Raw genomic sequence first — 25,821 nt, forward strand, 5'->3', positions numbered from 1 at the left:
AAAAAAAAAAAAAAAGAGAAAAAATAGCGATAGCCGCGCTAATGGGTAATTGTTTAATGTAAATAGATCATAAATTCGACGATAAACGGATTCACTTTGATTTTCATTTTACTAAAGGATCGACGTGAAAAACGTTCGAAAGATTAGATTTTTAATCCTGTAATTTTAATCCTGTTTTTTCTACCCTCTCTCTTTTCCCCCCGTATCGGTTCTATCGTATTAGCCAAGATTAACCTCGAATTCCGGAGTGCTATCGATCGTGAATCAAATATTTGTTAATATTATCTCAACGCGAGGATTCTCTCTCTCTCTCTCTCTCTCTCTCTCTCTGTCTATCTATCTCTTTCTTTCTTTTTCTCAATCTCTCTAGAGTATTGAGAAATTTTTGTTTTTCTTTCTTCTTTTTCTCTTTTTTTTTTATACATCAATCCTCCTTTTTTTTATCATCGTTTAAGTTCTAATAATAACGATAGAGATTCTTCGGGAAAGATTTTATGACTCGTAACGATTTGTATGTATGTCGTTCTCTCTCTCTCTCTTTCTTTCTCTTGCGTTACAAAGTCCTCTTTACGGGTTTTAATTGATGGTGATCTTTTACAAAGGCGATATCGAAATGATTGCCTTCGGTAGGACGTTCGCTCCGATTTAAACGATATGGGTGCGGTGCATCCGTTTCCTTTTGCCGTGCTTTCGTCGTACAATAAATTTCGTTCCGTTGCTTGGTCACGAGGAAATCGAGGGGGAGAGAGAGAGATAGAGAGAGAGAGAGAGAGAGAGAGAGAGAGAGAGAGAGAGAGAGAGAGAGAGAGAGAGAGAGAGAGAGAGAAGACTCGCCCGTCGAAGAAAATGCGACTACGTTCGAGTCCCTTTGTCCGTGCCAGACTATCGGAACGTATTTTTGCCTTGTGTTTAAGTCATCATTCTTTACCCTGAATTTTTAATCGCGTTCCTTTCTCTTTCTTATTTTCTTTTTCTTTATTTCTTTTTTAATTTCTTTTTAATTTTTTTTTTTTTTCAATTTTTCTCCTTTATCTTATTATTATTTTTTTATTAATTTTATGACGTGAGTAATCCTTTTTCTTATATCGTCCATCTGTCCATGAATATTAACGAGTCAAAATTGGGCAGCTGTCGATGCTGATAGGATCTAATTCAAACCGTTTTCAAAGCCGGAAACGATATGGCATAATGTAGAAGAATTTCTTTTTTCTTTCTTTTCTTTTTCTTTTTTTTTTTTTTTTTCATCATTTTAGGCAATCACGTTCTTCGATCATTCTCGATTATTCCAAGCGTAAGTGTATGATGAATCAATCGAAGTTTGTTTATCAGTAAAAGCTTGTTTATCCTCAGCAAGAATATAATACCTGCATACATATCGTAATTTCTCGCACGATGGGGAAAAACAGAGAACGAAAGAGTTTCTGCTTTTCTTTCTTTCTTTCTTTCTTTTTTTTTTTTTTTTATCATACGCTTTCCGTTTTTCATCGAGTGGCCTTTTAATCTTATCGTATGCCTTTTTATACGACGTCGAATGATGTGCGGCACGATTGGCGACGGTCGGTCTAAGAAAACGCTGATATTACGATCGTTGATATTATGTTCCTTATGAATTCTATATCATCATTTATATTAACTATCCGTGTGGTCCGGTCCTTCTCCATTTCTTGAATAACACTCGTAGATATTACTCGAAAGATGATCGAGCAGGTGATTTTCTTATCGATCGCATTAGACGCCGCACCTTCTTGACAAAATATAATATTATTTCTCACGAAATAGAAGATCACGCCAAAATTCAGTAAGCTCGTTTATGAATGACCGAGATCACTTTTTGGTACACGGTTTTTGGCATCGCAAATTCGACCTGCGATATTCTCGGAGCCAGCTCTCGGCCCGTTAGGTTAACTAGCTAGCTAACTAGCTAAGCTAGCTATGTATCTCTCGAATTTATTCCGCGCTCCGAATAGATTTACATGTCTGATAGGACGATTATTGCAAATCTGTCCTCCCGATATCTATTTTTGTTAATGTGAAAAACGATTATATTCTCCGATTGTTTTTTCACATCCATTAAACGATAATAGGACACGTACGACGTATTTATCTCATTCTGATTTTTTCGAATATGAATTCGACGAGAGACGAATTTGTTTGCGACCTCTCTCTCTATCTCTCTCTCTCTCTCTGTCTTTTACTTATTGAATCTTTTACGATTTCATGACATCGATTCGTTGGCAAAAATATTGTCGATCTTTCGAATCTTTCATTTGACTCGTTCAAATGAATCAGACAATACTTTATCCTTTGCATATCCTCGATCGAATTAACGCGAGCGTCACTTTTATCGATCAATCGAATTATTTATATTTTTTATTGGAACCCTATATCAATTTTCTTTTTGTCCTTGAATAATTTAATTTAATTTTTCTTGTTCTTTATATATATATACCTACATAGTATATTAATAAAAACGATGAATGAGATAAAAATAATTCTATGGAATAGTTAAAATAATTCTATTGAATGATTGTCGAGCGTGACTCGACGTATATTTTATCGACCTATTCGTCGAGTAATGTTAGACATGATTTTGTTGAGTCACACTCTACACGACTAATTTATCAATCATTGATCAATTTAATCCATAGATTAGCATATTAATGAACATGTAGATATAGGGAATTATTCCCTTAGAATATTATTATTTTTATCTCTCTTATAATTTATGCTTCACGAAGAAACGCGTATTTTGGTCGTCCGTTGCGAAGTTGGCGCCTAGCTGAGAGAGTGAGTTTCTTCTATAATCATTCTTGCTTCTTCTTCAGTCAGTCTGGTAGAGCTCGCTCTCGTTACTAACTTCGTTCCCCTTCCAGCTGTTCCTCCCACTCTTTTTCTCTCTTTCTCTCTTTTCCTTTCTGTTCCCTCTCTTATCCTCGACCCTTCTCTTCTCTCTCTCTCTCTCTCTCTCTCTCTATCCTTCTTTCTTCTGTGGCTTTACTCGTTCATTCACAAGACGTTGGAGCGTGTCTAGAGAGTGGTTATAAAATCGAACGCGAGCGAGCGAGAGAGAAAGAGAAAGAGAGAGAGAGAGAGAGAGAGAGAGAGAGAGAGAGAGAGAGAGAGAGAGATAAAGAGTAAAAGGGAGAGAAAAAGAAGGAGAAAAAAAGAGAGATAGAGAGGAAAAGAAAGAGAAAGAGAGAGAGAGAGAGAGAGAGAGAGAGAGAGAGTAAGAGCTTTCGCAAAGCATCGTTTCTCTTCGTCGTAAAGAGTTCGTGTTCGTCGATAAGAATTCGATGGTGTCCTTCGTATGTAGCTATATCCCTTTTTCAATGAACCAGCGAAAGTTGAACGAAGAAGAAAATGCGCGCTCGTGTTACGGTGCTCCGTTGCACTCTTCAACGATAAAACGACTTAGTCGCGACTCATGTTTCTTTTCTATTCGTGAAAAAAACTACATAGTTTCTGTTCATTGTTTTTTAAGATTTCTGAATCCTCTTGGTTTCTTTTTTTCTTCTTCTTTCTTTTTTCTCTATCTCCACGTCTTCTTTTTCGTAATATAAAATTCTCCCGAATATGTGTGTTATTCCTCGTTATCTTTACCGTAAGTACTCAGTTTCTTTTCGTTTCTTTGTTTTATTTTGTTTTACTTTGTTTTATTTTCTTCTTTCTTTCTTTATATACACATACATACATACATACATACATACATACATACACACACACATATTGTATCTACTTTCTCTTATCTAATATCTATGCTCTCATTATTATTAGTCATTATGCTCTCTTGAGAATTATGAACGCGATAACTTCGGGTTACGAGTATCGCTCGATGTTTTACCAACTCGATGGTGAAAGAAAAAAAGAAAAAAAAAAAAAAGGAAAGAAAGAAAAAAGAAAAAGCGGACATTACAAGTTTTCATAAAAATTCCAAGTTGTAATGGTTTATTCGACTTTGATATTCTATTGGCACGATATCGAAGATTCCTGTACTTTCCATTATATAATATACGTAATAAATAGTACAATAAACAAACGTTTGAAATAATGAAGTTACGATTTTCATATCGTTATATAGATCGTAGCTAATGAATTAATCGTTAACGGTGGTCGGTCAATTACCTAGAAAATATACTTTATAATGGAGTGCGACAGGCCAAATTAACAATGGTCACGTGTTTCGAGTAAGAAGAAGGATCGCATGTACATAAGCTAGCCTATGTGTCGCGATATGCGTCGCGATGTGCGTCGTAATTACTTGGGACACACTCGTAATACGCGTAATACGCTTGTGCTCGTACGCGTAGGCGTAAATATGTCGCGATATGTAGCAGATATACACGGAGTGTACCGTTACGATGCTTTTGAATTTGTTTCAACGTTGGATGCGATTTCGTTCGAGGAGAATAAAAAAGAAAAAAGAAAGAAAAAACCAACAAAAAAAGAAACAATCGATTTTCATTATAATCGAGAGTATAATACTGGAAAGTGTAGAGAGAGGAAGAAAAAGAAAAAAAGAAAAAAAGAAAAGAAAAAGAGTATAATAATAATCGTCAACGTTATACGTAACAAATGATATCATCTCGGCGAGATTTCTTTCCTTTTTTAAAAAATGGGACACCCTGTATACATACATATGTGGGTCCTATACGATGAGTAAAAAAGTCGTAAGGAGTCGTCGTTATGGAGACGAGTAAATAGTAAATGATGTTTGAGATGTCTATGGTATACGTAGAACAAGTATTCGAACATGAGCGCACGCGTTGTTTCGAGCTCGAACGACGGGAAGTACATACATGCATATATACATATACACATTATACATACTAACATACATACGTATATATTCGACAGGTTGAATTTAAAAACTCGTCTCACTCTAATACATATTCCGTCGGAGTAGCCATACTTTTTGATTATACGTGCTACACTCTCTCTCTTTCTCTCTTCTTTCCTAAACACGAATCGTTGGAGTCGTAAACGTCGTTTGTCATCGAGTGCCAATGGCGAAAGGCAAAGAGTTTCGTTTGAATGATACTCGAAAGGGAAAGACAGCGACGCGTGACTGGAATTACTACAATCGACGACATTACGCGTCCATTCACTCGCTCTTCAAATATATTTTAAGCTCTAATAGTCTCTCGGAGTAATAATCATTATTACTTCGTTCGTTACGTACCAAACGAAATCGAACGATGATAATAATAATAATGATTATCATTATAATAATTATATTCTAATATATAAAATATATAATAATAATAATAATTATTATTATTATCATCATCATCCAATTATATCTCCTACGTTAAATAAATAGAATTTATAATTTTAGAATTTATTCGATAATCGTCGATATTATTATTATTATCCAAGGATCGTTTATCCAATTTATCATCATCTATAGTTTCGATCGTAATGAAATATAGGTCAGACTTAGGTAAAGCGTGTTCTGGATCGTGTTATGGATCACGTTCTGGATCACGTCTCGCTCGGTACACCCCGATGCGATACTCTCGCATTGCGTACCGTTGCGTCATTCTCTTTGCAGTGTTTCATTCAACTTGTTGAGCCCTCCTCGCGCGAAGGTCAAGCGATCCTGACTGTCGTTACGTTGCCCTTCCCTTTCTCTTTCCCTCTCTCTCTCTCTCTCCCCTCTTTCTCACTGTATATCTCTTTCTCTTTCTCTCGTCTCGTCTCGTCTCGTCTCGTCTTGTCTCGTCTCCTCTCCTCTCTTCTCTCCTCTTCTCCTCTCCTCTCCTCTCCTCTCGTCTCGTTTCGTTTCGTTCATCTCTTCCACCACTGTACTCCCTCTTCTCCTAAACCCCACCCCTCTCTCCCCACTCTATTACCATTCACTACTTCTTACTTTCTTCTTTCACCGATTCGTGACTATCGTTTCTCCCCGGTTTTACAATACCCAGATGCTATTAAGCTTTCCCTTTCTCTTATTTTCTTCTTTTCTTCTCTTTCTTTCTTTGTTTCTTTCTTTGCTCTCTTTTATTCCATATGAATGACACCAGTGTCAGGTGATACTTTTCTTTCCCCCTTCCCTCTTTTCTTTAAGAAATATACGTGTTAAGGAGAGAGAGAGAGAGAGAGAGAGAGAGAGAAAAGAAAAAAAAAAAGTCTACAAATATTTAATAATGCCGATACTTGTTTGCTTTCGACTCGCTAATTACCAACACACGATTTCGAAATTGTTGGCTGGCTGCATGTTGCGTCGCGATTTTTTCTTTCGTTTGTTGTTTTCTTTCTTTTCTTTTTTCTTTTTCTTTTTTTTTTTTTTTCGTAAATGGCAACTCATCTAAAACGAGGAAATACGCTTTTCAGCGCGATGTACGAGGCGTGGGCGGCTTCTTAGGGGGCGGCAGTATTAGCGACGGCGGCGGCATGTTGATGGTGATGGCAAAATTGATGAAACAAGAGCTCGCCTCCGATGCCGAAGAAGAAGGGCTGGTCCCTGCCCTACCAGGGAGATTCACCAGCATGCGAAAGGTGCCATCGTTATCTGACCTCTCCGATCCAGAAAGTTCCTTAGGTGAGTTTTTCTTTTCTTTTCTTTTCTTTTCTTTTCTTTCCCTTTTTCTTTCTTTCTTTCTTTTTTTTTTTTTTTTATTTCCTCTACTCTCTTCGATTCTCTTTTTTTTTGTTTCTTTGTTTTGTTCTTTCTTCCATCTTTGATCTAAACTTAAATCGAAATCTTCTTAAACGCAATTCACATACAACGATACGTACTAATTTATCACAAACCGATTGATTTAAGTATGACAAGAAGGAGTATATGAAACTTCGATAACGATCAAATCTCCCACCTTCTTCCGGCGTTATCGTCGTCGTCGATTATTTACTAAGCGATTAGAGAGAAAAGAAAAGAAGAAAAAAATATACAGAAAGAAAATAATTATATATATATATATATATATATATATATATATATATATATATATGCGTTTAGAGTTTGCGAGAGACGACGAGAACCGTACGCGTACGTTGCACGTACGTAAATGACGAATATGCGTTGGTCGCGATGAGAGCCGTGAGAAATTGTGTAAGCAAGCAAGCAAGCTAGCTAGCTAGCTAGCTAGCTAGCTAATTAGCTAGCTCACTCGTTTGTCTAGACGTTAATGAACGATTAAGTCGAATATATATTTCAATCAACGTAATATGGCGTGAATATTGGATGAGAGTTTCGCACGACATACGGACGACGTGTCCAAACTGCGAAAGATTTACATTTTTGTTTTTTTTTTTTTTTTTCACATCTCTCTTAATCCTCGACCTCCAACCCTCCACCCTCGTCCCAACCATCATCGTGTTCTCTCTCATATCTTTATCTTAAATATCTTATCGTTAAAGTCGAAAGTGCGTAATACACAATTGAAAACTCGAAAACAACGAAATGTTAATGAAATATATCTATCTGTAAGATATCTATAATATATATATATATATATATGATAATATATATGATAATATGTATAATATATATATATATTTAATATAGATATATCTTATAGATTATTTATTAAATTAATTCTTAATTATTTCTTTCTTTCTTTCTTTTTTATTTTTACTTCTCTCGAAGTTTCTTCGATTTCCTTCGAAATCTCGATAAATCAGCACGTTTGACCGCGTTTACCTGAAACGCGATCGACCCGACGACACAATGTAGAATCGCGTGTAGTTGACACGTAGAAGGTGCATTTACATCCGGTTGACGCTTGCATAATACGATCATCGGTTACGTAAGCGCGTACGCGTGTGTTATCACTTGTCCGATTAGTCCCCGAAGGCGTAAGGAATTTGTTTCAACATAAAATTAACTCAAATCGATCCGACCAAACGAAAGATTGATAAACAAATAAAAAAATTGACCATTTACCGATTAACTCGTTTAAGTGTGATTGGTCGTCTTGGATCGTCTCGAGTGCGATCATTTCTTAATCCTATCGTTAAGATTACGATTTTTATATCTTGTATATTCGCGTATGAAGGAAACATTTAATGATTAATTTAATGAAATATTTTCAAACACTGGTTTTGTTATCAATGGTATCATCATTATTATCTCGCTGATTCGTATTAAGAGAGACGAGTAACTAAAGTGGAACGTATGGGGATGTTATAGTGAGGATTTTTTGAGATATATATATATATATATAGATAGATAGATAAATAGATAGATAGATAGATAGATAGATAGATAGATAGATAGATAGATAGATAGATAAAGAAAGACAGAGAGAGTGAATGAATGAGTGAGTAGTAGAGGAAAAGAGAAAGAGGATAGTCGTTCTTGTTACTCGCGGCTCAGCGAGTACGATCAAAATGTAGCGAGAATTTACGAATTGGATAATCAGCAGCATCCTTATTAAGGCCCCCCACTGGACGCCCCCGCCTTCCATTCTCCTTTAACGTATGCGCGTACGTACGTGTGCTCGTTCGCGCGCGCGCGCGTTACCACACTTCGTAGACAATATTGTCGTCCACCCACTTATGTTAGTGTCTGCTTTCGTTTAACATTTAGAACGAACAATTTTCTTCCTTTTCCTTATGTTCTTTGTGATTCTTTTATTTTTTCTCTTTTTTTTTTTTTTTTTAATTATTATTACTATTAATTTTTTTGTTCTTTTCTCCACGATGTTCTCCGTAATGCCACAAGTCCTATACACTTTTATCGCAAACGTTTAAATGCCGGATTGATTTGTTTGTTTGTTTGTTTGTTTTTTTAGTTTTCTTTTCTTGTTCCTTTTTCTATTATAGATTCTAATTTTTATCGGCACGAAAGACCACGAAAGGAAGAACAAATAAGATTTTCTACGTGATTCCTTCGTAGTTGCTGTCGATCGGTTTGCTCGATGCCGGTCACCCTGCGGAATGTTTTATGTAAATATTCTATTGTTCGCGACGACATTGACGTGGCTACTGGAAATTTGTTTCTCCTGTGCTTCCTTCGACGGACGTACGACGGATCGATGGACGGCATAACGAGCTACGATCCAGCTTGATACTTTCTTTGGCGCGTGAATTGCATTGCAAAAATATGTGTGCTATATATATATATATATATATATGTACGTATGTATGATGTATATATGTACCTGTGTGTGTATGGTTGTGTGTGTGTACCTATATACATATACATATCTATCTATCTATAAAAAAAAAAGTATTCAAAAATCTCAACACGAGAATTCGCGAGATATAAAAAAAAAAAAAAAGGAAAAGAAAAAGAAAAAAGGTAAACTTGTGGGGGAAGGCATGGTGACGACATAAAACGAAAAAAAAAAAAAATAGAAAAAGGCCCCGACGAACGATCATTGCGATGTTATACGTCGTTTCGGCTTCCGTTCGAGACATTATAGCCTCGAAGAAGAGAGTAGGTAGAAAAAGGGAAAAAGAGAGGGAGACAGAGAAAAGAGAAAAAGAGAGAAAGAAAGAGAGAATCTTCGAGGCACCTCACGTATCTTCTCAAACGCATCCATCCTCTTCCCGTAAGTCCCGTGACTCTTATTCTCGCGTAACTCGGACCGTATTTCACGTCTGACGCGTGAAACGATACGCCGTATGATTATGTAAGGAGGACTGAGAGTGTATCAGTCCTGTCTACTATATAACTACGTTACTCTCTAGCCGAGATTCAACTATCGTTGAATTAGGCTTGACGAGGATGAGGAGGATGAGGAGGAGTAAGAGTAGAACGAAGAAGAGTAGAGTAGGATGAGGAAGAGCTATTAAAAAAATTCGAGGCAAAATCAAATCTGAAAAATACGAAAAATTTTGTTCGACAACAAAAAAAAAAAGATTACGTTTCGTTAGATCAGCGAAATGTATTTTTAATAAAGTCCGAATAATTCAAATGCACGGGTTTAATTTGTTTATAGATGGAAAATAGAATTTCGTATATTCGTTCGAAGAATCGAACAATCGAATTCGATATATATCTCCTGTCTGATTGAATATTTTCTGCAGTAGCCGTCGGTGCTGGTGCATCCTTACTCGTCGTATTCGTGGTGTAATCGTCGGATCGTGAAAACATTTTGTCATTCCGAGAAGCGATTCGTTTGCTGCTTCGTAAAGAGAGAGAGAGAGAGAGAGAGAAAGAGAGAGAGAGAAAGAGAGAGAGAGAGAGAGACGTACGAGTTTGCTATATTGAATTTTATTCAAGTTGCCACAGGTAGAACGATACCGGACGAATGAGCGAACAAGCGAGCAAACGAACGAACGAACGAACGAACCAATGAACGAACGAACGGGGCCCAGCGTTTTACGTGCTCTGAGTACACGAGAGGGACACGAGAATGTGTATACGTGTGCGTGTGCGTGTGTGTTCGTTGTGTGTCTTTTCTTCCCTATCTCTCTTTCTCGCTCTCATTTCTTTCTTCGTTCCCTATCTCTTTCTCCCTCTATCTTTCTCTCTCTCTCTCTCTCTTTCTCTCTGACTGACTTACTCTTTCCTATTTAAACCTGCGTTCCAAACAGCGACTCCTTCCCTCCCGGAATATATAGTCATCCCAACGATCTTTTCCAAAGTATATTTTTCGTCACGTCGCAAAAGAAAACTCGTCTTTTTTGACCGAATGAAAAATGCATCACGATCGCACGTTTTTATCAGTAACTTTCAAGTTAGTTAGGTACCTGTTCCTCGAAAGAAGCCTTGCCAGTGCATCGGTTACGAAGGGTGATGTAGGACAAGAGGAAAAGGAAGGAGGAGAAGGAAGAGGAGGAGGAGGAGGAAGAGAATGAAGAAGAGGGAGAGAGAGAGGGAGGGTATTATACACTACATTGTCGTGGACCTTCGAATGGGGTTGAACCAGTGTTGGTCGAGAAGCGGTAGGATGAGGAAGATAGGGGAGGGGATTGAGGAGAAAGGGATGGAAGAGGAGGAGGAGGAGGAGGAGGAGAAGGAGAAAAAGGAGGAGGGGAGGGTGGGAAGGGTGCTCGTTCGGCCGGTGCATCGCGCGAAATGCGTAACCGCAGCTGTTGTGCGTGCGGTCGAGAAAGGGGACCTTCCTTCCTCCGTCCTTCCTCCTCCTCCTCTTCTTCACCCACCTCATCCTCCTCCTCCTCCTCCTCCTCCTTCATCTTTTTCTCTCTTACCTACCGGAGTGAGAGAGAGAGAGAAATGCAGATACAATTCTCACGTCCCCGATCATCAACATCGTCGTCGTCGTCGTCGTCGTCGTCGTCGTTGTCGTCGTTGTCGTTGTCGTTGTCGTTGTCGTTGTCGTTGTCGTAGTCTTGTCGTGCTGCACGACTCGACCGATTTACAGTTTTCAACGCGATGAACGAGATCGAAGGAGATTTCCTTTTTTAAAAACGAACAGGTCCCTTCCCTTAGCCCGATCGACGGACTCCTATACTCGCGTGCGAGCGGGCGAGCACACACGTCGCAAATGTGCCGTTATACAAAATTCTTATCTCTCTCTCTCTCTCTCTCTCTCTCTCTCTCTCTCTCTCTCTCTCTCTCTCTCTCTCTCTCTCTCTCTCTCTTGACTTCAGCTATATTATAAGAAAAAAATATGAAGTTACTTAAATAGAATTTGAATGTTTCGTCTCTCTTTTTCTTTTTTTTTCTGACATTAGTTTCTCCGATATTAGTTTCTACTTACTCAGAAAACTCTGTTTAGAAAACTTCGAGGTATTGTGAAAGTATACTAAAAAGAAGAAAAAAAATGGCGGAGAAAAACTTCTGTTAGAAGACGACGCGCGATTTTATCTTTTTATTCTCCGACGAAGTTAATTTTTCCCTTTTTAATTATTTTCCACTCTCCTGTCTTTTTATTTTCTTTCTTTTTTTTTTTCTTTTTCTACACACGCGATGATTGATAAACGAAGAATGCGCGAACGCGAATCGTTTACGGCAAACATTTCTCTCTTTCTCTCGCGTTTCTTTCTCCTTTAAATAACCGCAGTCGGTCGATGGCAGCATTCGATGGAAAAGAGCTTTCTTTGTAACGGCTTATCGAACGGAATTTAAAGATAGTACATTTACTTGTTAAAAATCCTTCTCTCTCTTTCCTCTCTCCCTCTTTCTATCTCTTTTTCTTTCGCTCTTGTTCTTGCTTCACGACACATGTGCATAAATAAAGAACAGTTGATAAGGGAAAAATCGAGTAAACGCGCTTCGAGATAAAAGTACGAAACGTGTCTACCTCTGTTGGAACCCTCTTTGCTCGGTCGGTTAGCACCCTTCGATCGTTTCTCGATAGATAGCGTTGCGACGAGTTGTTTTCATCCGCAGTCGATAAAGCAGATCTCTTTCTTCGACGAATTATCGACCTTTTTACCCTCTCTCTTCCTTCTCTTCTATTTTTTTTTATTATTTTTATATTATTTTTATATCTTCTTTTTTTATTTATTTATTTTTTTATTCAATTTTCTTTCATAATTACGAATATTTTAGAGTTTTCATTTTCGTTCGTTTCTTATAAATGCGTGGAAAAGTATTTGCGAAATTAGAGAGGAAAGAGAAAAATCTTACACCTACGAATTTTCTTTAAATCTAACAACCGTCTTTAGCTATCCGATCATTTAAGTCGCGTAGCAGAAGAGAAGGTTTAGAAGAAATAGGAGGTAGTAAAGAAGAAGGAGGAGGAGGAGGAGGAGGAGGAGGAGGAGGAGGAGGATGGAACGACGACCCTAACGGCCTATGAATCATCTTCTTCTCGCTTAACAAAAAGCAATTTCTTCGTCGTCGATTGAATGAATCTTTTTCTCTTCTCTCTCTCTTCTTTCTCTTTCTCTTTTTCTCTCTCCTTTCTCTTTTCTTCGTCTATCGCGATCTTCTTCGAAAGGTCGCTTTGGTACGTTTGTTTTTAGCGAAGTTTATGTATTAAGTCTCTCTCTCTCTCACACATACACACACACATACATATTAACTCAGTCACATATAAAAATACATAAATATATATATATATGTGTGTGTGAGTACGTTAAATGGTGACGTTCGCTCGCCTACTGGACAAAAAAGGGCGGGAGGGAGGCAGGGAGGGAGATAGGGGGAGGTAGAGAGACAGAGAGAAAGATAGAGATAGACCTGACTAAGGGGAAGGGGTTAGAAAGAAAGAAAGAGAGGAATGGCTAGCAACAGGTTGTGACGTCAGAAGGCGCCACGCGACTACACGGTTCATTCACGAGAGGCAGCAAGCAAGCAAGCAAGCAAGCAAGTAAGCAAGCAAGCAAGCAAGCAAGCAAGCAAGCAGCAACAGCAGGGCAGCAGACATACAGGGTTGGAACTTAAGTAGCAGAACCGCGAACGTTCTCTTTCGCGTTTCTCACGTGATTCGACGAGCCGGTTTTATTAACGGCTGGGTAACGCGCCGCGCGATTAATAGTCCGTAACGGTTCGATTTGCCTGAGACCGAACGAGGTCCCTGATATTCCGAATTGATACAAGCTTTAATGAGAAGAGAAAGAGAAGAACGTCCTTATTTCTCTTCGCAGATCGATCGGTTTCCTACGAATATCTATATTCTCTATATTCCCATCGAATAATCTCTTCTCCGAATAAGATCTAATCAAGATGTAGAGTATCTATAACAAAGATAAATCCGATTCATATTATGGTCTACCATTTAAGGAGAAGGGAAGATTTAATCTTAACGATGATTGGGTGTTATCCGTAAATTAAACTTAAGGCTAAGTGGCTATGAAATTAATGAGATAGGCTATTTAAAAGGACAGTCAAGATTATCGTGGATTTATACGTTCTTCAGAGTCTCTCTCTCTCTCTCTCTCTCTCTTTCTCTCTTTCTCCATACAAGAATGATATATGATAGCGTATATATCCATACGGGATACAAACGTAGATGCACGAGCGTGCATGGATAGAATTGAACGGACAAATCGATTTGCCGGTCGTTCCCTTGGGAACTCCAACTAACTCGGAGTTCCTTACCCTCGGAGTTTGTAAGAGAAGAAGAGAAGAGCAGAGAACAGAACAGAACAGAACAGAACAGAACTGAACAGAACTGAACTGAACAGAACAGAACAGAACAGAACAGAACTGAACTGAACTGAACAGAACAGAACAGAAAAGAGGAGAAAAGAGTTGGTGTTTTATCCCTACCAGAGATCTGATCTAACCTCACCTAGAGTTTGTTCTCTCTCTGTCTCTCTCTCTCTCTTTTTCGCTTCAGACTCGCGTCGTTCGCCTCGGGCCGCGACTCGTGGAAAGGAGAACGGGAGCTGGAAAAAGGGACAAGGAGCTCTTAAGAAGTTAGAGAAAGAAAGAGAGAGAGAGAGAGAGAACTCGCTTGCTCTCCCCTCTCCAACGGCCAGTAGCCACGCGAGTTCATTCATGAGAACGTGGGAACGTGCCTCACGGTAGGTCCGCCGTTTTACCCCATCCTCTCTCTCTCTCTCTCTCTCTCTCTTTCTCTCTTTCTCTTTCTCTCTCTCTCTCTCTCTTTCTCTCTCTCTCTCTCGAGAAAGAGAGAGATCGTACTTTCTCGGCCGACGTTGTGTTGTATACTTTGCTTTCCCTCCATCTCCTCTTTTACCTCTTCCACCTCCACCACCTTCGAGTTCTTTCGCGTTCCCTTACCCTCTCGTTTCTTAGTAGACTCGCATCTATTTCCCTTTCTCACCCTACCCTCCTTCTCTCTCTCTTTCTGTACTCATGCAACCGTGTAATGTACTCTCCACATATGCGTAATACGTGTATCGATAGGTGTATGTGTTTATACGCGCTTGTATCCGGACAGTCACTAACTCTTTTACAATGATAAGAACATGTAGTGAGTAGTATTACGTTCTTTTCATTTCCAATGAATGACTGTCGTGAAACGTGTTATGTGTCTCTATAAAACTAGAATATATATATATATATATGTGTGTCTCTTTTTTTTTTTTTTCATATTTCAATATCCGGAGATTGTAGGAGTATGACGTGGACGAGATCGTGGATACGACTGGGTCGTTGAAATTTTCTGAATATTTTATGAAATGTTTTTTTCCCTCTCCCTTTTCTTTTTTTTTGTTTTTTTTTTTTCCGTTATTATAACGCAGGACGAATTTATGAAATAATTGCGATACGTTATGTTCGTTTTGCAACAGCGAGATATTTCTTTCTTTCTTTCTTTCTTTCTTTTTTTGTTTCTCTCTTCTTTTTCTTTCCGTTTTTTTTCTCTCCTTCTTTTTTCTCCATCATTCTATACTTTCTAACATCTAGCCAGCGACTACTCCCTTTACGAATCTCTTCTACAAGTGGTGCGATTTCTATCTCTTCTCACTAGGCGTACCAGGTGCTGCGTTACATGCGAGACAGCAAACAGTTGGTTGCTCTTAGCACGATGCTGAGAAAACTTTATGCACTCGGCTTGACAGAAATGATGTAGCGAACGTGCCGTGAACGTAAATAATATCTGGATCTTTTATACGTTCGTGTGTTGCTTCTGAATCTTTCTTTCTCTCTTTCTTCCTTTCGAAGAAGAAGAAGAAGAAGAAGAAGAAGAAGAAGTTATAAATAAAAAGTAAATTATATATATATATATATATATACACACACACACACACATATATAAAATTCCAACGATTTCTCAAAAATATTAACAATAACAGAAACCGAATTAATTAATCTTCTTCCCTTGTCTTTCTCTTTATTTTTTTTTTGTGCGTATTAAACGTTAATTAAAATCATACGGGCAAAATGAAATTCAATAAAATTGTAAGATAATTATAAAGAGATGGAACAATTACGATCGATCGATCGATAGATTCCAAGTCTCCTTTCATTTCCGTACCGATCGAAGAAGACGAGTAGAGAAAGAGAAAGAGAGAGATAGAAAGAGAGATAGAAACAGAGACAGAGAGAAAGAGAGTAGGAAGGTGTATCGAGTGTGTATAGTCGAGTGTATCGAACGACGGAGACATAATTGCGGCCTGTAAATCGGGCTGGATAGCGCCTGAGGGTACTCTCCTCCTTCGTACTTTGGAACGAAAGCAACGCGCGTAAAGCTTCCTTCTCTTAGCTCCGTTTGCGTTTACCAGAGGCTTCTCTCATCCTCATCCTCATCTTCTCCTTTCTTCTTTTCGTTCTACGTTCCTTGAACGAGAAAGGTACGAAGAAGAGAAAGAGAGAAAGATAGATACAACGATAGAGAGAAACAGAGAAAGATAGAGAGAAAAAGAGAGAGAGAGAGAGAACCGCGCCTCTTCTTTGCGTCTGTGGAATGAAAAGAAAAAGGAAGGAAAGCGAAGAGAACTACCTGTTCGGTGCGTATCACACGCACTATTACTCCTCTCAAGATACGGCTTTGCAACACGTTTCACGAGAACGTACCTTTATGATCTCTCTCCTCGTGGCCCTTTCTTGGTATACCATCGACCGTTCCTGGAATGTGATAAATAACGACCACTATGGAATCTTCGTTTGAACATTTTATTTATTTTTTTCTCTTTTTCTTTCCCTTTTTTTTTTTTCTATTTTTCTATATATATATATATATATATATATATATATATATATGTATGTATGTATGGATGGATTATATTTACGTTTTACGATATCATTACTCTCTCTCTCTCTCTTTTTCTCTCTCTCTTTCTCTCTTTTTTTTTTCTATCTTATCTCTATCTATCTATCTATCTAATATACTATTATAGTATTTTTATTATGAATTTAATCCTTTTAACTCGTACGTCAAGCTTGAGATGATGATAGAAATTTGCAATAAAACTCGTAAAGTCGCTCTACGAGGTGACGACAACAATGATCATTTGCATTTGCAGGGCATGTTTCTCGATCGATCATTTTTATTTATTACTTTAGTGTACATGTATATTTATATATACACGCACACGTATACATATCTTCTCGGTTATATTTTCACACGGCAAATACGGTCGGACGTAAGAAAAATGTTGGTAAAAAAAAAAAAAAAAAGAAAAAAAAATAAAGGAAATCCGAGTTCAAAGGGTTGAAACAACGATTATTATACTTTGGTAATTAAAATATATTGCTTTCGTTACAATTTTCATTGATCATTAATCCGATCGAATGTGTATACGATTTATATGCAATTTCATCTTACTCCGTTCGTTTTATTACAATTGGATAACTTTTTCAACATATCCGGACTTTGACTGGACTTATTTAGGATTTATCTACTCTTTTACGTATTCATACATGCATACACACACATATTTATATATATATTATAATATTTCATCGTATCGGCAGGACTCGCACCCATGGCCGCTCGATTAGGGCAGCCATTAAATATACGTCGTTGTTGCAACAGGTAGACAGGGGCCGATGCGAGCCCAGCGGATGTTATTGCTCTCGGGAAGTCGGTAGCCGGGGTAATTGATTATCTTGCGCCTTTTATACGTTACAAGTCTGTGCAACAGCGGACTCTTAAATCCATCCTCTGCATCCCTATATCCTCAAATTATATGGCGGAATCGATGTTAGTCTCAAAGAAAAAGGGAGTAAAACTGAAACTAACGATAGGTATATCTAATACGAACGTTAGGTACTTTAAACAAAAAAAAAAAAAAAAAAAAAAGAAAGAATAAAATAAAGTAGAATGAAATAAAAGAAAAAAAAAAAAGAAAAGAAGAAAAAGAGAAATAAATAAAAACTCGTCTGAATAACGCGGAAGATGAAAACGATCGATTCGTTCAGAATAATTGTCGATCCTGATCGTCATCATCATCGTCATCATTATCATCATTATCATCATTATCGTCAAATATGAAATATTCAAAGTTACAAAACTTCAATCATCCTTTACACCCCTTTCGTATCTTTCGTCCCCCGAATATTTTATATAACACATTATTCCGTATTAATTAACTCTAAAGATACTTGAATAAATAAAAAAAAAAAAAAAAAAAAAAAAAAAAAAAAAAAAAAAAGAAAGAAAGAAAAAAATAGAAGAAAAAAAGAAAAGAAAAAGAAAACGAGCAAAAAGAAAAATTTGTTTTCGGTGGATAATAGAAAGAAGAGATAAGCGTAAGAGGGGTGGTGGTTGTTGGTACTATCACCTTTTTCCATCATCATATTCAAGTACAGTGTTCTACGTCCGCTTCCGAACGGCAAAGTCGGTGAAGCCGCTTTATAAGCCGTGTATACCTGGACTCATGCCTTCCACGCTATCCTGGTATATTATGGTTAAGTTGTTGCCGGTGGACAGGCTCCTATTCGAGCGTAGCTTCTGGTCTCGCGAGAGATTATAGAGATAATGGGGGCCCTGGATAGCAGAGTTGCTCGGTCCTCGCTCCCAACAAATTGCAGGGTTCATTCATCCTCCACTCGATAGAGAGAAAAACTAGCCCCGCTACTCAGCCTCCTCTCTCTCTCTCTCTCTCTCTCTCTCTCTCTCTTACTTACTTACTTACTCTTTTTTCCTCTCTCTCTCTCTCTCTTTCTTTCTCTCTTTCTCTTTCTTTCTCTCATCATGCATATATACGTCTATGTATATACTTACACACGTATATACATACATATATACGTATATATTAAGTGTATATATATTTTATATATTTGTATGTATGTGTGTATGTGTATGTATGTATATATATATATATATATATATGTCCATACTTTGCGAGTATACAACTTGACCTCTTGGAATATGATTTCCTTCCTTGCTCCAGAACACCACGACTTTTGTGGTCGATTCTAAATCTTTTCTTTTCTTTCTATCTTCTTTCTTTTTTTCTTTTTTTCTTTTGTTGTTGTTTCTTTTGTGTTCTCTTTTTATTTTTCGATTTTCCCTGCTTCGTCGAAAGTATTTTTATTGTCTCTATTTTTTTTTTTCTTTTTATATATTTCGTTTTTCGTCGTTCTCTTCCGTCTCGTTTTCTTTTCTTTCATTTTCTTCTTCCGTCCTTTTTCTTTATTTTTCTTTCAAATGCGATACATATACGTAGATACAAAAAATATATATATATATATATGTGTGCGCGACGTATCGATCCTGTCGTATTTTCTTTTAATTAAATAAATATAAATAGTAGAGTTTTCCCATGTGAATCACGATTAATAACGTATTCGATTATTTCTACATTACTCGCTGACTAATACGTGATTAGCTGCTTTACACAATTTTTCCAATTTCAAGAGTTGGGAACCTGTTCTGTCTGTCTCTTGGCGAGATCGATCGATCGATATTATCTCGGCGTTTCTTGTTCATATTGATATTTCTACGGAATTTGCCTTACGTTTCTTCTCATTAATGATAATAATAATAATAATAATAATAATAATAATAACAACAACAACAACAACAACAACAACAGCAGCAACATCAACGACAATAATAATATGAATAATAATAATAATAACAGATAATAATAAATTATGATTATGACGACGATAATTATCACCAGTTATTGCTATCAATTATTCATTCCAAATTACGACGAGTTAATTCTTTCGTCGATAAATCAAAATCTTTTTCCTTTTTCTTTCTTTTTTTTTTTTTTTTTTTTTTCCATACAATCTAAAATTCATTCATTTCGTAATATCTATGCCTAAAGAACGAAATACGTTTTAAAATATTTTTCCTCTTTTTTCCTAGTTTTTTGTTTTTTATTTTAAATTTAATTTATTTAAAAGATCTTGAGTTTGTTTAGATTACAATAAACCAAGTCTATATAGGTAACAATCGACGCACGCATAAGCGAATGTTCAACGGAGAATGCGACCGCGGGGTTGAAACGGAGAAATCATGGAAACAAATCGTTCGCAGCGTTAAAAAGGACCACTTCCTTCCTTCGCGGTAGATAATCGTCCTGCGGTATCGTCGTACTCGTTAGGAACAACATCGGAGAAACGATAACGGCTTCGACTTGGATTGGCCGAGGAAAACGGGATGGCCGGCCTCTTTACTTAAAAGAAAAATGCGAACAACTTGAAGAGTTTCTTAGAGATTCGCGACCGCATCCGCGACCAGAGAGGTGTTTGTCCTCTCTCTCTCTCTTTCTCTCTTTCATTTAGTCTGTCGTTTTCTGCTCTTCCTTTTATTTTTCTTCCTTATTTTCGTAAAAATCGGAGTGTGCCCTTGTTTCATTATTTTCGTTTTTTATTATTATTTTTTTTAATCTTCTGTGTGTATTTTTTTTTTTTTCTTTTTTTTTCTCTCCCTTGCAACGTCCAAGATATCGCGCGTGTTTGAGTGAATTTTTTTTTTATTTTCTTTATTTTTCTTTTTTTTTTTCTTTTTATATATATAATCCATCGATGTCGTCAGCTAATGAATTATTTTCATCGCTGATATCTTGGCACGATAAAATCATCAAATGTCTTTACCGAAAGGTGTCTTCCTCGTGTGGAACTTGGTCGAAGTTTGCGTGTCGTCAAAGGATCAACGACTGTTCGATCGAATCGTTCGTCCGAATCGTAAGTAAACGAGAATATTTCATGATGTTTTAGAGTACTTCGATTCGTTTGTTGATATCTTTTATGTGATGTATATATGTGCGTATATGCGTGCGCGTATAGAGGTGTATGCGTGTGTGAGCGCGTGTTTCTATGAATCTTCGTCTAATCTAATTCTAACGACAAGTAGAGTTTGAATTTTTGAGAATAGTGTGATTACTCTGTTGTAGTAGTAGTAAATAATATCTACTTATGATAACTAATTAGTAGTATCTATATGGTACGATTCGAACGAATGATTTTTTTTTTTTTTTTTTTTTTAATTCTCTTCATCTGTCGATTATTAAGGAGATTATTCGAGAGAGAGAGAGAGAGAGAGAGAGAGAGAGTGAGAAGAAAAAAGTAAATAAAAAAAAAAGAAGTGATAACGACATTATAGGAGTCTGTGTCATTGTGTCATGGATCCTGACAAGGCGCCACGTTCCCGATCGAACGGATGTCGTGCTCGTTCTGGTACGTTGATTAGCGCTACGATGCTAAACAAATAAAATAAAGAAAGGAAATAATTGATTCTGCCGGGAGGGATCGCGAACGTAGGAACGAACGCCGGAGGAAGCCGAACAGGTTTTGCTAAGAAAGAGAGAAAGAAGTAAGGTCATTCGAGTGTGTTGTGTGTATTTCTATGTGAATGTGTGTATCTCTGCGTGCGTGTGTGTGGTGTCAGAAAGAGAGAGAGAGAGAGAGAGAGATGTTCGCTTAGAATTCTCTTCCTACACCTTGTAACCAAGCGAACAGAATTTCTTTCAAATCATTCCAACGATGAGTAAGAATGCAAATTTTATTATATCACTTTTGTATCAAACTATAAAAGATGCAAGATACTCTTTTTAAAATGATTGAAAATTAATGATTTCTTCTTCTTCTTCTTCTTCTTTTACTTCTTCTTCTTTTACTTCTTCTTTTGGATGTCGATTTGAATAATTTCTAATTAATATCGATAACATACAAAATAAATATATTCATCATTCTGATAAATGGGATCTATTAAGTATCTAAATATGTAATTCGAATTGGAGAAAAAAAAAAAAAGGATTCGTTCGAACGAATAAAACTATAGTAATATAAGAAGGTGAATGCATATTTCTAGCATAAGAAGTACCTTTTCCTACATGGGCACGCTTCCGGACGTAAGAGGTAAGAGACGGGGCAAAAGATACGGATGCTGGACTTCGATGGTGGGGAGAGAGCCACGCGATCGAGATTTATTTATAAGTCGACGAACGTGCCCTCCCTTCTATCCTTTTGCTTCCTTCTTCCTTCTCTACTTGTCTCTCTCTCTCTCTCTCTTTCTCCTTCTCTTTTTCTCCCTCTCTTATCTATCTATCTACCTATCTCTTTCTCTCTTTAGTTGGCGTGCTTCTCAGTGGTGCCCAGCATCCGCTGGATCACTATTTTCCTCTCTCTCTCTCTCTTTCTCTCTGTCTCTTTTTCTCGGCTTCTCAACGTTCACTTCGCGGTTTCTCCACTCATTAGGCACTACTCAGATTTCGTTCTAAACACGCGAACAATACCTATCGTTTATTCCAGAAAAATTACACTTGATTGTGAATATTTTCTTTTTCTTATTCTTTTTTTCTTTTTTTTTTTTTTTTGTTCTTTTTTCTTTTTTAATATAATTATTAAAAAAGATTTTGCGGAATAGATCGAACGATGATCCGTCGATACAATTTCGAAGAATCGAGTCGAAAATTCCTCGAGTGCTGAACTTAGTGCTGAGAAAAGTTTAATAATCTCTAGGATCTATATTTATTGTACAACTTTATCGAGTTTCACTTTGTTTTCTATATAGATCGTCGATATTTTCTAAAAGTAATTGTTATCAAATTTTTCTGAGATAGATCGTACGACGACGAATCGATATAGTTTTGTGAAATCTAAGAAAAACATTCCTTGAGTTTCGAAGATAATACCGAAGACAACTTGTTGCTCGATAAATGCATACCTCTGTATCATAAGATTTTATCGAGTTATTTGTTTTCACGTACATCGTCGATATTTTTTCTTAAGGATAATTATTAGATAAAATTTGAATGAAACAAATTATGGATAAACAAATTATATCAACGAACGAAGATTGATTTCGAACAAATTTTGAATGTAATCTAATCGAATCTAATCGAATCTAATCGAATCGACAATTTTTTAATTTTTGAGTATAACACAGTAATTTGTTGCTTGCTGGTTCCCCTATTTACTACACAATTCCATCGAGTCTTCAGTTTCCATGTAGAAGCCGGAAATCGGCTAGAATGGGAATTTATTATATCGGCAGTAGATCGGCATATACATATTCTACTACGGGGCCTAGGCCGTTCACCGTTTGCTTCCCCCTCCACCAACCCCTCCGCGTGTATCCCTTCTACACCCTCCTCGAGCCACGCGCCAGCTCGAGGAACGAGCTACGTGTTTTTTCGCGAGCGTCTCTACGCTCGTGTGTGTGTGTGTATGTTTACGTGCGAGTTCTTCGAGATGATCCTTGCCTCTTTTCTCCTTGAAAGATATTTCTTATAAATTTTGATGGTTTGATTATAATATCCATAATATACATTGGAGAATATCTTTCAAATACAACGTAATTTCTTCTTACTATTCTATTTTAGTTTTTATATACATAATGGTATTTTGATATATATATATATATATATATGTATGTATGTATTTATATATGATGTATATATGTGAGTATGTTTTTAACTCTTTCCAAGTATAACACATTAAAATCAGACGCGAATCGATATAAAAAACATCGCTCTTACGATATCCATATATTCATTATATTATCTACGTAAATACGTGAGATGTACAAAAATTAGAATAAATAAAGAAGAATAAAAAAGAAAAACGAAAAAGAACAAAAAGAAAAAAACCAAAACGAAGAGATCAAAAGCAGAATTAGCCGAGAAGGAGAATATGGAGAGTTAAATGAAATATAAAATACGATGTTGTACTTTGTACGTTCAACTTAAAAATGATTAGATGATAAACGCGTGTAATAAAGCTTACCATTTTTTCTAATCACCCTACGATCTCTGATCTTTCGAGATTGTTAGGCAATGAGTTAAGAATGTTAAAAAGGTGTCCTCGCCGGAAGAGTTAGACCTAGGTAAGCGAGGTGCTCGTATACGCGAGGGCAGAAGCACTGGTGAAACAGGTTCGAAGTTGCTCTGAGGAACTGGCTGAGCAACGCGAGCGGGGAAAAACAAGAGGTACAATCGGATTGTGCCAGGCTGATCGTCCTGCCCCTGAGGCTTTTATAACGGTATTAAACGGACGCCGGTGTTCGGTGTAGAGCCTGAGTCGAACGCTTTACCCCCCACCCTTTCGAGAAATCTCTTATTACATTTCTCCTTCATAATCGTCTTCCGTCGTTTATTTTTCTTTCTTTCTTTCTTTATTTATTTATTTTTTTTTTTACATATATATATATATTTTTCTTATGTATATTTTTCTCTTTTCTTTTTTCTTTTATCTTCGTTTTTCTTTCCTTCTCCTTCCTACTTTCTCTCTCTCTCTCTCTCTCTCTCTCTCTCTGTTATCTGTTCGATTATATATCGAAGAGATATCAATGAACACAACAAGCTTACGTATATGTATCCTTACTTGTGTTCTTTTTTCTCTTTCTCGTGTGTGTGTGTTTTCTATGCTATTTCGTTATTATTGCGTGTCTCAAGGTTAGGTAAGAGATTCGCGATCGTGAAAAAAAAAAAGAGAGAGAAAGAGAGAGAGAGAGAAAGAAAAAATGACCTTATGGTATTTATAATGATTGTAAAATAAATATCTTCAATGATTCCTCTCTCGATCGTGTCGATTTGAATAAACAAGTTAATATATAACTGATACTTCGAATTTTGTTAAGTCTCGAATACGTAGATGTTACTTAATCCTTCCTATGGCCTAATCGTTTCTTTCTTTCTTTCTTTTTTCTTTTTTTTTTACTTTTTCGCGTCTGAGGAAAAATAACATGATGTGAAAGTTATACGATAATGACTTGTAACATCCACTAGTAGACTACTAAGTAGACATTACTTGCATTCTTTGAAAAATTATTAAAAAAAAAAAAAAAAAAAAAATTAACTGACTATATGTATCTTCTTGCGAATTATTTAGAACGAAAGAAAATTGTACAAAAGAGAAGGAAGGAGAGAGAGAGAGAGAGAGAGAGAGAGAAAGAAAAAAAAAAAGAGATACAAAAAGGAGCGAATCTTAAAGTAAAATAAGTAGTTTTGAAGAGCGAGTTAATAAATTAAGTCAATGAAATGTTATACGGCAGTCGTAGGTATTTAATTAATGAATTATCTCGAACGAATTTCTCTCTTGCTCACTCTCTCTTTGAACAAGAGTAAATAAATCGGACGCGGATCGTCCAGACGATGAGGTCATCCAGTTCTCTTGGTGGTGTTGTTTCTCCTCCCCTCTAACCTCCATCCACCATCTCTCTCTCTCCATCTTTTTCTTTGTCCGGCCTCGCGGCACCGCCGTGCCGCTGAATTGATGCGTGGGTGCAGGTTGGACGCAGATAACGCGGGAGGAGTTTCGTTTGTCCAATCCTCGATGATTCTGCTCCTCCTCCACCTCCTCTCCCTCTCCCTCTCTCTTTCTCTTTTTCTTTCTTTCTTTCTTTCTTTCTTTCTCTCTCGCTCTCTTTCTCTCTCTGTCTCTCTCTCTCTCTCTCTCTCTCTCTCTCTCTCTCTCTCTCTCTCTCTCTCTCTCTCTCTCTTTCTGCGCTCACCTTCGTTTCGCTTGCTTCTTACCAAAGTGTTTTACAAATGGACGATGCTCGTTCGACAGGAACGAGCCCTTTGACTCTTCTCTCTTTCTCTTTCTATCTCTCTTGGTACTTTGACTCGTTTATACCACGCCTATGCTCCACACCTATCTTCCTCTCTCGTTCTCTTTTTCTTTCTCTTTTTCTTTCTCTTTCTCGCTCTCACTCTTTCTCTTTGATTTGTTCTCTGCTCGACGAACGATGACGAATTCGAATGGTCCACACTACATTCATTATAATCTTTTTATTCCTAACCAACGATACTTCTATTAGATGATAATAATAAGGATGTTGATGATGATGATGATGATGATGATGATGATGATGATGATGATAACAATGACGAGGAATGATTAGAAACTTTTTGCGTTTCAAAATTGCTTTGCTGAATGTAATTATATTACGTATACATGTATGTTAAAACTATTGGTATATGTATAAGTACATATGTAAATAATTGAATAAAGGATTCATAAAAATTGAAACATATGTACATATATATATATATATTCGATCGTTGCTATACCGTTTAAAGTTTTACTTTCCCCGATCGAGGAGCTACTTTCGTACACGATGAGTACACCACCACCAACCCTCCTCCTTTCACTATGACGACGCGTTTCGACGAGCATGAACACTGCTCAATTGGCGTGCATATTAT

The 25,821-nt window shown here is 37.0% G+C and overlaps 1 protein-coding gene across 3 annotated transcripts in view; it reads left to right on the plus strand.

Moving 5' to 3' along the window:
- Positions 1-25,821, plus strand: part of LOC122634633 (ETS-like protein pointed) — an 82,602-nt gene that overhangs the window by 9,270 nt on the left and 47,511 nt on the right. For 2 of the 3 annotated variants that reach the window (XM_043823758.1, XM_043823759.1), the window contains exons 3-4: positions 6,334-6,541; positions 20,273-20,356. In XM_043823758.1, the coding sequence (XP_043679693.1) occupies positions 6,334-6,541; positions 20,273-20,356 (292 nt within the window). The remainder of the gene's footprint in view (positions 1-6,333; positions 6,542-20,272; positions 20,357-25,821) is intronic. The other variant, XM_043823757.1, reaches the window with a different exon arrangement.

Source organism: Vespula pensylvanica, chromosome 15, assembly GCF_014466175.1.
Source record: "Vespula pensylvanica isolate Volc-1 chromosome 15, ASM1446617v1, whole genome shotgun sequence".
Classification (NCBI taxonomy): domain Eukaryota; kingdom Metazoa; phylum Arthropoda; class Insecta; order Hymenoptera; family Vespidae; genus Vespula; species Vespula pensylvanica.